The sequence below is a fragment of the Perna viridis genome, chromosome 12 (assembly GCF_037379345.1).
Source record: "Perna viridis isolate PV_CMFRI_1.1 ecotype Kerala chromosome 12, ASM3737934v1, whole genome shotgun sequence".
Classification (NCBI taxonomy): Eukaryota; Metazoa; Mollusca; class Bivalvia; order Mytilida; family Mytilidae; genus Perna; species Perna viridis.
In genome coordinates this window covers 13,145,003-13,161,633 of record NC_142456.1, presented here as the reverse complement: position 1 = coordinate 13,161,633, position 16,631 = coordinate 13,145,003, and the positions used below count along the sequence as shown (strand labels likewise).

The 16,631-nt window shown below is 32.9% G+C and overlaps 1 protein-coding gene across 3 annotated transcripts; it reads right to left on the bottom strand.

The window, feature by feature from the left end:
• Positions 1–1,395: 1,395 nt before the first annotated feature.
• Positions 1,396–15,466, bottom strand: LOC148601263 (17-beta-hydroxysteroid dehydrogenase type 6-like). Of its 3 annotated transcripts, none has more exons than XM_088556576.1 (5): positions 15,261–15,463; positions 12,291–12,627; positions 11,074–11,332; positions 10,297–10,460; positions 1,396–1,616 (listed from the first exon to the last, which is right to left on the bottom strand). In XM_088556576.1, the coding sequence occupies exons 1-5, from the start codon at positions 15,297–15,299 to the stop codon at positions 1,396–1,398; spliced, it is 1,020 nt and encodes a 339-aa protein (XP_088412702.1). In that variant the 5' UTR covers positions 15,300–15,463. The 3 variants fall into 3 exon arrangements, with proteins under 3 accessions (XP_088412702.1, XP_088412704.1, XP_088412705.1); XM_088556578.1 differs by having other exon boundaries at positions 15,266–15,455; XM_088556579.1 differs by having other exon boundaries at positions 1,477–1,616; positions 10,297–10,402; positions 15,261–15,466.
• Between the last annotated feature and the right edge of the window lie 1,165 nt (positions 15,467–16,631).

Here is a 16,631-nt window from a genome sequence, read left to right as displayed (position 1 = left end):
CCACAAAGATCTGTCGATCGATGTTGGAGTTATTGCCATTAAATAGTCAAGAAATGACTGTGAGAGATTTTTAATTTTATGAAAACCAGGTGGATAACTAAGGTGCTCTTTACTGATTTGATGATCCTTGTGAAAATAGTACAGTAAATTTAGGGTTCTGCTTTAGAAAGCTAAAAGACGATTTTTGACCAGGTGAGCGATTCGGGCTGTCTGGAGCTTGTAGTTAAATTACACGTATAATGTAACAGATGTCCAGGGTCGAACACCCCCTTGAAAAAAGGCAGTGGCTCTCAGTCCCCAAGTTACGGTTTCACTAATTACCATAGGAAAACAGTCGATTAACGACGGAAAAGACGTAAATTAAAGCATTTACACTTAATTGAACACATTTAATAAAACTCAACAATGAAATATTTAGTTAAGATATTATAACACTTGAAATAGGATAGTTTATTAAAAATACTAGTTAAATGACAAGAATATAAACATTAAATTTAGAAGTGTTCATCATTGTTTTTAAAAATTATTATATTCTAACATTAACACAATTTTTAAAAGGTAATGTGTCGCTCTATCTTTTGCTCATGAATGCAGCTATATTCTATCCTGGGATATTTCAATTATTCATTACAATGTTTCTTTTCTGTTTTTTTTCTCTGTTGTTGTCATCTTTTCTGTGATCTGAGAATTTCGTGCATAAAGCTAAATACCACACAATCATAACCTTTATATCACCAGCCATATGACTAAATTGACTGATTTCATACATTGATCATATTTTCGCATGATTAAAGATCATGAAACGAGCGATAGGGCATTTTTTTTCAGGCAAAACATACAAAATTTGTCCAATGTCATTTACTCATATCTAACATATGTATTCAAATATAAAACATAAGTTTGTGTTTATTTACTATCGTTTTTAAATTAAGTAATAAGACATGCAGCTATTTTACAATTATTCCCAACCTTTAAAATTTGAACTTCTTATATGTCCTTTTTACTGATTTTCGTGTGGTGATTAGGGAAACCAGAACACGGGGACGGGAGACACTGCCTAAAAAACTAAGGTGGATTCCAATGGTATACTATTCCTATTCTATTAAAGAAAATAAAAACAAAAGAAAAAAACAAAAACAAAAAACAAAACAAAAAAAACGAAAAACGACTAAAGCAAAATCATTTGAAAACGAACATTCAGAAAATGCAACTTTTAAAAAATAAACAACCTTTTCTTTTTGCCCTGCTTTATAGACATTTGCACAAGTGCACCTAAAAAAATGCATGCATTTTAGACGTCACAAATATATAGGCATAGCGGTAAAATTTCTTAAGTCGAGTATCTCACTGCAAATTAATTCATCCAGCTCTAGCATTCCCAAAACCGGAAACAATTCACCTTTCCGCCTCCGGTATGTCCATGTCTCTGGTCAGTATATAGTCTGCAACTGTCTCGGGTAAATTGCGCAGAATTCTAAAAAAATATTTAGCGTCATTGCCGACTATGTAGCGGTGTTTCGGGTATCTTGAAGTTAGAGCATGTATATAGGCATCAACAACCAGATGGGTTTTCGATGAAACAAATCTGTTGATGAGCAGCGTGTACATTTCTCTTGCTGTATTAGAAAAGATGAAATACAAAGTAAATGGAATACAATTAAATGCAGGGGTAGTGTCGGCGGACCCACCTTTAAACGTTAAATATGTTTTGTTTTTTTTCTTTTGCATGAAAACTTAATTTTTAACAAATTCTTCCCCAATCCTTGCCATGATTAGCTCTACGTCCCCAAGCTGAAATACTGCATCCGCCCTTGATTTCATTGAAAAATACTAGTCATTTTATATATTTTACAAGACAAAATATTTCCATTGTCGCTTCAGTTTTAAAAAAGGACAGAATTAACCGTTTTATCATTTTGTGAAAGTTTCAACTTGCTACTATTAATTCCATTTGTAAAAATATTTGAGTTAAAAGTCCAACTATAGTTCCAAATATAGAGAACAAGTTGTTGATAAACTTGCATAATTATTTTGCCAGCATTATCAAAAACTGCACACGTTCTTAGCACAAGTCACATCAAAACAGTGAGCGGCATGATTAGCTGATAATTTTAGAAGTTTTGAGGATATATTCCTGTCACGGCGTTTAACGAATTTTCATGGAAATGGTCTTAGATTAAGAAACGAACGTCATAATTATGTGGGCTATGGACATGAGTATATAAAAACATTCACTAGATAAAACCTTTATAAATAAAGAAAATAAATTTTGATTAAAAATCCTTAGTAGATTGACAAGATTATCGTTGATTTAAGTACTTCTCCGTCGAAGAATCAGGCAAAATGTGTATAAGGTGTGGCACGTGAAGAAAAAATACACCGACATTTTATTGTACAAACCAAGTATTTATACCTCATAACCTCAAGAAATTACTGTCAAAGTGTTTGAAAAGTTCGCCTTTTTAAAGACATTGATAGGTCAAATGTAGTTGAAATGCACTATGGAAAAATGGCAGGAAAATTTTCCCAAACTTTTTCCTTATATAAGCAGTCAAAAAAATATCTACATCACCGATGCTTCAGGATAAATTTAAATAGCTGTTCAGCTGTTTTCTAGTTTTGTTGAATGTATTTGAGGCAAAAAAGACCAAACTGAGAAATATGATGTGCCACCCATTATCTGATTCTTAAACAGAATGGTACTTAATATAATTGCCTTATCTTTGTACTTAGATTTCTTGCAAAATTATCATTTTTTACTGAAAAAAGGTCGTCACGCTATAAAATTAAGCTGAAAAAAAGGGAGATCTTCCTCTTTGAGCATTATATATATGTATATATATTATTACTCAAACACCTTAATACCATGATACAGAGAATAAATTCAATACAATTTACATAGATACATAATATGCATTAGAAGTTGATTAGTGTACATGCGTTGGAAGAAATAATGATGAATTTCTATATAAAGTTTGAGAACTATCCTGGAGACAACTTCTTTGTAATGTATCTCATAAATTTACATAAGTTGTTGAAAACAGAAGGTAATCAGTGGCGGATCCAGATCCAGAGTTTTAGGTAAGGGGGTGGGGCACACAATTTCTTGACAGGATCACCGGTGAGGACCACGAAATGATTGTTTTTCATGATTTAACACACACAATTTTTCAAAGGTTTTTTTTCTAAAGGGAGGAGGGGGCGACCCCCCTGGATCCGCCACTGGTGATGAGCTATTCATCAAAGCTTTAAATTTAATAATATTTGGTCTGCGAGGAGGATTTTTCTGTCACTATTAAACGATGTGATACATGTAATACATGTAATGGAACTCATCACGAATATTTCCTGGATTTCATAAATGACATTTTCTATTTTCTCTACTTATATTTTGCCAACCCCCACTTTCAATGGGAAGGTTATTATTTAAGGTTCTAAATCTTCAAAGAGTAAAAATATTTTGTCATTTAAAATCCTAAAATAGTTTTCAATTCCAAAATCTTCTTATACAATCTATAAGTCAGAGATTTAAGCGAGTTTTTCACTTTTGAGTTCCACGACTGTTGAAATTGGTCTAAAACGCTTTGCTTAATTGTCAAAAATATCCAAGATGTATTATGTTCGTGCTGTTCGTTCCAAACAAAAGACAAACCACACTCATTCAGTTTTTGCCCAGAATATTCTATCGACATATTTTTTAAGAGTAAAGTTAAATAAAATTGCAGGTAGCTTTTCGGATTTTCCAGTAACTAGTGTAAGCCAAAAGTTAATGACCCTCAGTTTAATTTTTATTTCCAATTTGTATCTGCCTAGTTCCCCATAAACCATAAAATCCGGGGTTGACTTTCTGACATGCATTAGGGTCTTGCAAAATTTTAGATGTACTCTTTCTATAAAAGTATTATTAAATGCCCCAAACTTCGCAACCGTATAATCTGCATTTACGTAGAGCACCGTACATAACTCGATTCGCCTTTTCTACGTTTGCCTTTTCGCTTTTTAAAAGCTACCTGTTCTTGACAACAATATTTCAGAGTAATTGAAATTATCCACCGTATCAAGAGATGCATCATGGTACGTAAAACTTAGTTTTTTAGACATCTTGCCTCTTGAAAACACAACAACTTTACTTTTGCTAACATTAACTTTAAGTGTCCACAATGTGTAGTAGTCATAAAGTGCATCAAGTGGTTTTTGTAGATCGGATTCTGATTCTGATAGTAATACCATGTCGTCAGCAGATAATACAATGAAAAAACTTTAAAAAGGGGAGAGTTTAGTTTCAATTTCTTCTGTTAGAACATTCAGTCCATGAATGTTTCGATTCTTGAAAAAAAAAGTCTTCTAAATCATTGACATATATTGAAAAGAGTATAGGTGACAAGTTTTCTCCTTGTCTGACATCTATGTTACAAGGAAAGAAATCGGAATGTTCTTTCCCATTCAATACTCTAGACTTTATATTATTGTACATATTAACAATTACATTATACATTTTACCATTTATTGTATAATTAATAAGTTCTGACCACAGCCCATGCCGAAATTCAGTATCGAAGGCCTTAGCAAAGTCAATAAAGGCACAAAATAGTTTCTTTTTCTTCTCTTTCAGTAGTTCTAGTAATGAATGAAGCGTAAAAATGCTACCGATCGTAGAGTGCCCTTTTCTGAAACCAAACTGGTTTTCTTTCAGAAGAAAAGAATTTTCAAGAAAATTGTTCAGCCTAGTATTCAATATTGCGGTGAATAATTTACCAAAACAGCTCAAAATTGTGAACGGCCTGTAGTTATTTGGGTCATTTTCATCACCCTTATTCTTGTAAAAGGGAATAATATTGTCAATCAGCCATGCTTCGGGGACAACTTCTGAATCAAAAATTAAGTGAAGAGTTTAACATATAAAGGCATCAAAATATTTGCCGTACTTTTGATAAATTCATTGACACAGGCTTTAGATTTTTTAAGACCTTTGACACATTTCAATATTTCTGTTTCTAAAAATTCTTGATTTATATCGTCATTCAACTCACATGTACTACCATCTGGGGATCATAAAATGTCTTCATCTGAGTTTTAAAATACTCATAAAAACATTTATTGGCACGGTTGTTTGGTTTCTAGTTCTATTTGATCTTGCGTTTAAAATATCCTATAATTCTTTAGAATTATATAATTTTAAGTCTTTGAGCTTATTCCTCATATGAATTTTGTAGTTTTGGAGAAACAGGATTAAACTAATGTGAACACCCCCATTATCATTCCTAGGTCATGATATTAGTCCTAGAGCCCTTAGGCTCTAGGGATGATTTTGCACACCACTTAACTTTTTGAGGCTACTTAATTCAGAAATAAACTATAATTGCTAAAACAACAAATCCTCCCATGTTTGTTTAGGTATGTAATTAAAAGTGGGAGAAACAGGACGACACCTTCACGTTTCTCCAACATTTGATAATTAGACTAAAACAACATTCAATTAAGGTTAGGGATTATGAGGCCCTCAAAAGGGATGGATATTTAGAATATACTTGTACTTTACCTTTTCCAATATAAAATGTTGGATGAAATATTAAAACATTTAATAAATTATGAAACCAAAAAATTCCCTTTTTTAAATATTTTTTTATATTACTTATTTTAATCTTTTTCTCTTTATGCAATTGAAATTTTGTAAGATATTAAAACATTAAAGATTACAAAAATATATATATTTCGCTCTCTTTTTTTAAGGTAAATTCAAAATATATTAATAGTTTTTAAAATATTTCTTGCAATTGCAACTGAGTATTGTTAATTACAAATGTTCTTGCTCCATTATTACGCAATATATATATATATCCCAGATTCTCACCCATTTTTTCACCCTCCCAGAAGTTTTATTTAGATTTTTTCCCAAATTAGGTAAATCAAATTCAAATTGACAGCATTGTTTTACTTATATTGGATAAAAAAAAAAAAAAAAAAAACACACACACACACACAAAAAAAAAAAATAACAATAAAATTCGCTCACCCACCCCTATTTTTGAAAGAAGTGTTTTTGATAACCAAGGATTTTTTACGATTTTTTCAAAAGGTTTAGATTATACCATAATTTTTTTTTATTATTATCTTTCTAATACCTATAACAACCAAGAAATGTAGCCAATTGCAGCTAAAATTACAGCTTGTATTGTTCGTAGGTCACGTGACAAATAGGAATCAATTCAATAAACTAAACCAGAGATGCACCAAGGAAGCCATATTATAGCTACTAAATAAGAAGAAGAACTTTAGAGAATATTGACTTCAACCCGACCACGAACACATAATAGCCAAACTGCCTTGATTCTACAAATCCTGTATGTCGAATCAAGAAATACGGCAAATGGACACAGGCACGTGCAAATGACGCTGGCACAACTCACAGAAAACACATACGTTCTACCACACGGAACCTCGCCAAATTTGTTTCTACAGACATCATTTATGGAGACAGAACATTCTACACCTCACCAAACCAGTTTACACAACTAAACATGCTATAGTTGACGACATGATGTACCCATTTGTATTCTCTTTTCCCCATTGAAAGAGCGAACAGATATACGACCGATTCTTCAACCTATTCAAGATTGCATGCCAGCAACGAGGAATACCGAAATCTACAGATAACAGTTCAAGATAACGTAGAACAAGCACCATTTTGTACTGTTATATGGAACTTTGGCAGTGATAATTTGTTTGAAATTGAATTGACCTTGTGTTGTGCTTATTTCTAAAAATGCTTCAATTTTTTTGTTAATATTGTACATGTGTTGCGTTAATTTAATGTTATATGCAATAACTGCGATATTTTTAAGGTGAAGGTACTCCTTAAAACAGCTTGGTATAACTTTGTCACAAACATTTTAAAAAAACCTAACCTAGAATATCCAATATTATCCAACGTATTGGTACAGCGGATAAACTTGATTTGAGAAGAATCGTGCCTGATCATTCTCTACTTACATGGAATTTTCAACTAAATTTTGGACTACCTTGTCGAGAGACTGAATTGTGTGAAAAACCACTAAGAAAAACCTGATATGACACTCGTAATTTACCACAAAATTGGCTTAACGACGAGAACATTAAATCCGGTATAAACGAAATAATCGCTAATTTAGAGGACTCAGAAACTACACAAAACGCAGTCAATGATATCTACGATAAGTTTGTGAATATCTTGAAAGGTGACATGTCCGAGAGGTTACCTCACAAAACTGTGCTACTCAACGGCGTCAAAAACAAAGCCAGGAAATGTCAAAAACCATGGTGGAATAACGAGTTAACTAATCCCTGGAATGCTGTATGCCGTTCTGAAACGATTGGGCAAAGTGTGTCTCAAATAATCATAGTAACCATAGAAAGGAGTTGCGTCATATATATGTTCAGACAAAGAAGTCATTCGACAAGAGTGTAAATAGAGGTAAACGTCAGTATTGGTATACAGTGCAGGAGGATCTGGTACATTCTACTGGTGATCCGAAAGAATTTTGGCGAAAAATTAGGAAAATCGGTGTAGGAAGTGAGCGGCATAATAAAATTCTAATGGAAGTAAATTTAAATGATGGATTAATTTGTGGTGATAAAAATGTAGTAATGAATAAATGACAAAACGATTTTTGTGCAATGTTAAATCAAAATCTCAGGTAGTGTAATTACTACTGAAGAAGTTTTATAATGTGTTAAAATTATCTTAAAATGGTAAATCACCGGGGTATGACGATATTCAAGTTGAGCTTTATAAAACTCCAACTGCGTTGAACGCTCTTACTCGTATATTTAACATTTGCTATGACTGGAAAAGTTCCTGTTACGTGGAATAAAGGGGTTATAACGCCTATTCCAAAGTCGTCGACCGCTGACACTCGAGACCCGATGTCCTTCAGAGGAATAACACCGTCTTCATATAAACTTAGTTATGGCGTATTGAATGCTAGACTTACCCAAAAACTTGACGATCTTGACCTTATGAACGATTAGCAGAATGGCTTCAGAAAGAGCCGAAGTATTATCGACCATTTGATTACCTTAACATCCATAATAGAGACAAGAAAGTTGAAAAAGTTATCAACTTATGTGGCCTTTATAAATTTCAAATGTAACGGGAGTCTTCTGTGTGTGCAAGTTTCTCAGTGAAAATGACGAGTTAATACTTTAAATCTAAGACAACAACAATAAACACTGTGAATAAGAACTGTATGAGGAAACACACAGTTTATTTAACAAAGTACAAAGTCATGTAAAACAGTGGTGCATAACGCTTATAAATGCATAACGCCTATGAGTAAATTAACCGGTTTATCTAGTTAACTGGAGGTGACTGGCTTTAACTTCAATACTTAAACATCGTTCACGGGAAAGCGCCGGATTTAAAATCCTGTTGACCAACCTTAATTATTAATTTACATTTCAACACGGCTCGACGGTCGACAGGAAACCAATAAATATAAATGTTTTAGTGTATAAAGAAGCCTAAGTGTCCAAAATCATTCCCTAAATCGGCAAGCCAAAAATTCCAAAACTATTCTCCGGAATGTTAATTCCTTTGAGAAAAACGACAAAACCGTAAATAGGTCAGAAACAAAGAACGTACAGACTGTAACAGTCTTAAAGTAGAGAAACGGTGTGATACACACCTGAACTGGCTATCTGTAGAAGAAGCGATAAACTAAGGGGGTTTTTAACGTCCTTGACTACCCTGTCGGGTCTCGCTCGGACGGAAGCAATAAACCGCCGCGTACTCGCTTAAATACTCAGTTCAAAATGAATCAACCAATCAGAGCAAGAATATCAACTCAGATGTTATGAGCTCATCTGGATAAAACTAGTTTTGAAATAAACTGAACCTATGTAAAATACTGAGACTCGAACATTTAACGTAAAACACCGAGGCAAGCTCAAAATGAAAGTTACTACTATTTACATCGGTAATAATATCACATGACCAAAGCCAAATCACGTGAACAGTTTGATAAGTAAACAATAATATTAAGATATCACCTCCGTTACACAAAAAAGCGTTTGACTGTATCAATAGAAATTTATTACAACATGTATTTACGAAACTATAATCTCTTGCTATAAGTTCGAAAATGTTAAATGCATTGTATTCTATTTATGATAAGGTTCAAGCTTGTGTCAAACTTAATGGTAATTTAAAAGAATGGTTTGAAGTGACGCCAGGATTAAAGCAAGGTTGTGTATTGTCACCTTTGTTATTCAATATTTATATAAATATGGGTGTTAAATTAGATGAAGACATTTTTTCAATACTTTTATATGCAGTGTTTTTATGGACAAATAGAAGTTGTTATAGTAAAATAAAGAATTGGAATTTTAGAGTTCATAGTAAATTTACAGAGCTTGATATGTCATATTTGAGTAATAAAGAATTTATTTTCGACAAGATTGTGATAAAAGATATAGAAAGTATAAATTTTAATGTATACAAAGATAATTGGCATAATGATATGAATTTAAATGATAGTATAAACTTCGAACATACAGGTTGTTCAAACAAGAATATGGCAAAGAACCTTATCTAAATATTAATATGCCTGGTAAATATAGATTCTGAAGCGCATTCGCTAAATTTAGATGTGGTATTGCACCAATCAGAATTGAAATTGGTCATTATGAGGGTGTCGATGTTATGAATAGATTATGTTCTAATGATATGTATGTTTTAAACAACTTAATTGTCCTATTTATTCACTTTTACGAACTGAGTAATACGACCAAGCAAGTTCTTATCCGGAGTTTTTTACTCTATCTGATGATGAAAAGTTTATTTATTTATTTAATAATGAAAACCTGTTTTTATATTGCCAAAATCTGCCATGATATTTTAATTCAACGAAAAAAATATTTTAAATAGTAAATTTTTAAATTAAATTTTTTATTTGAAAATGTTTATTTTACATGTTTTAAATGTAAAGATAGTCTCTCATATCTCTTTAAAGAATGGCTCTCAATTGTATATGTTTTAAAATGTCTGTATATACTTTCTGGTATATTTATGTGAGAAGTGAGACTTTAATAAAATATTTTGTCTTTGTCTTGTCTCTTGTCTGTAAAAAAAAATACCAAATGATCATGTTTGAATACCTTGAACCACCTCTTTAATGGGCCTTTTAATCCCCTGTCTTTGTTGATTGTTGTTTTAGTTTTAGGTGTGAAGAAATTAAAATGTTGGGGAAACGTGAATAAACCGATAATGGGTATGATATGAAGAATGCGATTTTATAATCTATACGAAGTATTACTCACTTTTATCGATAAAAGATTGTCCATAATATGTCTGCAGATGATTTGGAAGTTTATTGTAATAGTCCTGTGTAGATCTAAGAATCCTGCCCAAGTTGGTAAAGTTAGTCTGAAAAAATCCAGGTTCCAGAATGTGGACAGTTACTCCTCTTTTGTAAAGTTCTCGTCTAAAAAACAAAAAAACAAAAAAAAAAAAAAAAAAAACAAAAAACAAAAAACAAAAAAAACAAAAAAACAAAAAAAAACAAAAAACGAAAACTGATATGAATGAAAACCACAACAGTTTTTTTACATATAATTTCCTACTTCTCATATTGAACGTTATTTAACTGAAATGTTTGTAACATATAATTCGAACAAACATCAGTCTTGAATTTTGGACTACTAGTTATAATAGTGCAAAGTTTCAGTGTATTATAATGTTGCATGGCTGTTATATGCATACTGTTTTACTTGTTATACGTCTTATCTCCTCTTACATTAAATCTTAGGTCATACGGACAAAAGGCTATGCGCCCCTTGTCCGAAGTGTTTATTATAATACTTGAGACTTGATGTAGATTTCATTATAAAATCATGCCAAAACATAAAAGTTCATTAAATAAAATTAAAAACCGAACATAGAGTGCGTTTATGAGTGTGTGGTTACAGAGAAGAAAGTTACATAACAAAATTTTCACATGATAAAGTCTGTCCTTAGATATCTAGATATGATACACGTCTTGTACACTCACGTGACACACTATAGAAATATGACGTTGCATTTTCTGTTTTGACTACCTTAACACATCTGAATATCCTTCAGCTGCAAATTTTGAAACAATGTATGGAGCAGGGCAAGCTGCTATTCTTCCCATCACGCTTGTCATATTAATGACACGACCTTTGACCTTAAGAACAAGCGGCAAGAAAACGCGGGTTGTCTCAATCATCCCTAAAGTATTAACGTCCAAGGCCTGTATATAATCTGTTTTTAGTATCCACTCGGATGGAGATATTGGTCCGGAGATTCCCGCATTATTGACTAAACCCCATAAACCTGCAAATGAAATGTATTATTCTACAATTCATGAAACAGTCGTCCGGAAAACTCGCGTCTCATATCATACAGTGCACTAGAATACCCAGGTATCAGTTAGTAAATCATGTGTCAGATTATGTGTGTAAACAGTAGTCTGGAATACTCACTATTCTGCAGGGGAGGGTTTGCTTAACACAAAATTGTGCTTAACGCACGTCGGCAGACGTTCGTTTGCTTTCTGATTTATTGGATATATTCAACGCATGAGTCTGTTGGAAGATTGTGAGACAAGTTAAAGGAATACCTCGTTGAAATTCGTCGAGTGTGGTTTTGAAGTGGACAAGATCAAATATATATATAATTTTAAAAAATTTCCGCCCTTGTCAGATGCAGAATTTTGAGTTAAAAAAATCTTGTCAGTCAAATTCTAGTACACACACAAACACTAAATATTTTAGAAAAAAGGATCTTGAATAAGATATATATTATCATTAACTTATTGAAACTTGCCTCGTCTCTCAAAACCCAAGTTTGACGGAAACAAGATAAGCGATAAAACTAACACTAATGCCCCCAATCAGCACTATAAACATGAAAATACTCATCACTTCGACAAATACATGATATTTGTTTTACCTCATCTTCATAACTTCTTAAAAAAAAGAAAATCCCGAATTTATGCTAACAAAACAAAAATGTTGATGGGGTGTACGCAGTTCAATTTGTTTTTCAAGATGTTAAAAATTAACTAGAGTGACAGGGGGCGATTCAAAACTTTTGAAAGGAGAGGTGCCAGCCGGATTTCCTAAGAAAAAGGGGTGCTAGGACATTATTTGCCATTTTTTGTCGATTTTACACATAAAAAATGATAAATTTTCCGATAAAAAGGAGGGTGTCAACCCCATGCAACCTTCCCCTGGATCCGCCACTGGTGACTCAAAGGTTAGAACAATATTTTACGATAACTTTATGTTACCTTTTTGGCCATCCAGTTTTGATTTGACAACATCAAATGCTTTTTCTATACTTTCTGTAGAAGTAACGTCAAAGTTCAACACCGAAACACGTTCGGAAGTTTCATTTTCTAATTTCTCACTTCCGGTTTGAGTTAAACATCCCGCAAAAACGTTAAAGCCCAATTCATCTAATCTCTTTACTAGCATATTGCCAAACCCAGAATCACATCCTGTCACTAAAACATGCCGACTGCTGTAATTAGAAATAACGTTATTCCTCCTTGTCCATCGCCATATAAACCAGAAAGTCAAGACAGCCACTAACAAGTAGACATACATGGCGGGACCCTTTGCGTGCTGCAAAAATTACGTGATGATAAAAACTACATTTTTACATGGTAGTATTTCAGATTTTTAAGTCTTGTTCCTCTTCTTTACCACAAAAGTAACCCAACAATACCTTAGCTTTGGCCTTTAAATTTACAAAATAATATATATAATACTACAATATATTAATAGTAATAAAGGAGAAAATGGAATGAAACACCGCCATAATTTGTATAACGTTACATAATTGGGCGCTATTCGATAAGTACAAACCAACCGAAGGGCTTGACATTTGAAATGATCAAACCAGGTTCATATTTCAAAGGGTATCAATTTGGTACTTACTCTAAGTGCAAAATAATGAGATGCTTTACGAAAATCAACGGTAGATCAAAAGGCCACTTTGAATGAAGATTTATTTCGAAACTGGTATTAGCTGAAATAAATTCGTTATCCGAATCCTCGATCAAATTAGTGACGTCGTTTATTAGATATTACCGAGTATTTGATACGCAACAATCCTCCAAAATTAGGTTCACTCAAAACTCTCGTCCAAACTGCTCTTAGACATTTACATTCACAAAATTATAATTCAGGACCGTCAATTCAATCAAGTGTGAGAAAGTCGATTTTCTCGTCTAAAGTCGCAAATTCTGATCTATTTTTTGAAAGAGAATATCAACAAAATATTATCATAATATCCTTTTTTTCTCAAAATATCATTACAGTCGTCTATGGTGTTTTATTTTAGAAAGTTAAAAATAAGTCGTGAATTGTTTTCTTGTGAACTTTCTCCTTTACATTTTACTTGTTATTTTTTTACAATAGACTCTTTTGTGCTGCATGAACAAGCAGTCATTTCTTTCCCGAGGTAAATATACAGATGGTTGTTAAAACAGACTGAATATTGATATCTTTAAAACTTTAATAAAAGGACTCATATCAAGTTGGGGCTGCGATAGAATTAATCGGATTGTATAATTTTGTTCACTTATGATGATGGGTCAAAGGAGCTTGCTGTGTAGTGTAAGTTCTTTTTGCTATTTTTGGTTGCAGGATAGATTGTACCCTTTTGTTGTAGTTACATTGATTTTATTCTACTTGTGTTGTTATCTCATGGTCATTTTACCTATGTTTTTGTTTTGTTATTCCGTAACTATCCAAATATTTGTTAGCTCACCTGGCTGAAAGGCCACGTGAACTATTGCCATCACTGTGTGTCCATTGTCCGTCGTCTTCGTCCGTAAACTTTTTCAAACATCTTCTCCTCTGAAACTACTCAATAGATTTTAACCAAACTTTGCATGAATGTTCCTTAGGGTATTTTTAACTATCCTTAGGTGGGGATTTTTGATTTGGTATAAAAACATGGCCGCCATTAGTAAAAATGCAAATAAGTAAATGAGTTATGGGTCCTAAAATGGATTTTTTCCCGAATTTTACATTTCAAACTTTGTAAATCTTTAGAATATGTTTAAAAATTTCTGGTCTTTGGAAAAATATGGCCGCCATTACTAAAAATAGCAATGCACGTTAAAGTGTGGCATTTATCTCGCAAAAGTATTAACTGAACAAGTCCATAAAAATAGCACGAAAGGGCCTATTTATTTATCAAAGAATGAAAACTAGATGCTCGGAGATACTTTGGATGCCCAGAAACTATGAGATGCATTTGGCCATCGGAAAATAAAATTCACTTTTGACAATACAGAGAGTGCACATTAGAGGGAAGACAAACTACCAGCTTCTATAAGTGTAATTATTTGCTTTAAAGGAGTGTTATGTGTTCCTAAGATATTTACAAGGCATGCATAAGCTAGATAAATATGGTAAAACACAAATTAAAAGATGTTCATTTGAAAGTCATGTTTTGGTCGTCTTTTAACGTGAATCACATGATTGTTTAGTTTTGATTGTTTATTAATCATGGTATCAGTATCATAGGAAACACTTTTTAAAGTAGCTGTCTTTGTAAGAATCATGCAAAATCTGAAAAATGTGATACACCCTAAAAAGGCTACATATTTTTATTTTTGTAATTAAGTTGTTTTATGGGTCTATACTATGAAATGTGCAATTATTCATTCAAATCTGCCTGCTCTTAGAAGATAATCAACATTGAAAATCCAGTAGATTCTATTGTATTTGAGCGTCATTTACAGAGTTATCTCCCTTAATTTTGAAATCTACAGTGCATTCTATACAATTTTTATCTCCTAAGAGCACGGGTTATATGAAAAACCACATGTTATTTTCTGTTTACTATGACATTTCAAACAAAATATCAAAAATAAAAATATGTAGGCTTTTTACCCATGAATCACATTTTGCACGATCCTTAGTGCTACTTAAAATTACGTTGTTATAACAAGGATATGATCAATATACGAACTGTAAAATATTCAAGGTACGTCTAAAGTACATGAATATCCCATATCAAAGTCTAATTGAAAATGCATTGATCAAGAAAATAATACCATGTATAATATGCATTTGTTAACTATACATATAAATCTATTCTTATAGATTTTAATCTATGAAGTATCAAAATAATTTAAAAATAGCAACCTGTGAATGCAGATAAGACACATATTTACTACATTAACAAATAAAGCATATGTTAAGCAACACATAAACATAAAAAACATATGAATACAACATGCCTCACGTGTTTGTGTAAAGGTTGAATCTCCTATGCTCATCAATTTCAGCTCAGATTATCAGCACATCAAAATTACACAAACCTCAAGTACCAATATTCACACTATAAATATTCAGGTTATTTATATTTGGGTACATTATTGCTGGATAAAATGTTGAAAATAGTTATCTCCCTTCTAATTACATTTTTATCAAAGTTAAGCAGTATTATGTTTATTTATTAGAATACCTGTCCTTGACCCAGTTAAGATTACCGGAAGCTACTTGAGAGAAAAACAGCTTCACATTGGAGTTAAGTCTCATAAGGAAGTACAAAGCCATATTTGCCAAATATGATATGGATATTGGACAACCGTATTTATTTTCATTATTACAAACCCTTCAAACAGAGGTATCGACGAATACTAGTCTAGCCACTATGTATAAAGTGACGAGGTTAAGGAACACACCCATGAACTGAAAGCTGGAACTATTTGACCATCACACACCCATGGTAATCCAACGTAGTGCTTGATAGAAAGAAGAGTGGAAAATTGACTACTGAACTTGACAATCAGAAAAGGCACCAAGTATCGAGGAACTACTCGATTGTCTCGCTGGAAACACTTTTTAAGTGTCATAGGCTTAAAAAGCAGATACCATCAGATATATATCCTAAAAGAGCTCAACGAACGTACTGTGGATTTTGATGATTCTATGAGTACAACAAAATGACCTTTGGTCTTACCAACTCTACAGCAACTTTTCAGAGGATGATGGAAGAGTGCTTGTCAGACATGACCCTTCGGATCGGCTGCCTCTTCATCTATGATATTATCATCTTTCTGAAGCTAACTGCTGACAAGTGTTCGTTTTTCAAACGCAAGGTAACTTACGTTGGACATGTTTTATCAACAACTGAGGACATCATGCAGATCATTTCTTGGCTTTGTTGGATATAAGCACCAATCCATATGCATCAAAGGATTTTCCAAGATCAGCCGATCTTTGACTGAGTTGATGTCTACCCAACGAACCAAGAAATCCAAGGCAAAACAGTAGAAACCAAGGAATTGGGATACGGTGTAAGACAAAGCGTTTGAGAAGCTGAAATGTCATAGGTCTACAACACCATTATTTGGATATGACATCAGAGAAACCCATAGGAACTTCACGTAGACGCCTCTGGATTTGCTCTCGGAGCAGTTTTATACCAATGAAGGTAGAAGTAAACAACAGAAATAGAGAAACTGGATGTAAATAACACAATTGTCCAAACTAAGGACTGCTAGTAGTTAACCGACATGCCAGCTCCAGACCAGTTTAAACATACAAAAAGTTATGTCCCTATCGTATTTAAAATCAACCCCAATTCGTCCCATGCAGGTTTAAGA

What these genes read in the sequence shown, in the direction of transcription:
- LOC148601263 (XM_088556576.1), bottom strand. Translation starts at nt 15,299, where the DNA reads ATGAGCATAGGAGATTCAACCTTTACACAAACACGTGAG. An exon ending in CCTTTACACAAACACGTGAG is followed by an intron (nt 12,628 to 15,260) that starts GCATGTTGTATT and finishes TAATTTTTGCAG; the next exon opens with CACGCAAAGGGTCCCGCCAT. An exon ending in ACAATCTTTTATCGATAAAA is followed by an intron (nt 1,617 to 10,296) that starts GTGAGTAATACT and finishes TTTCTAATACAG; the next exon opens with CAAGAGAAATGTACACGCTG.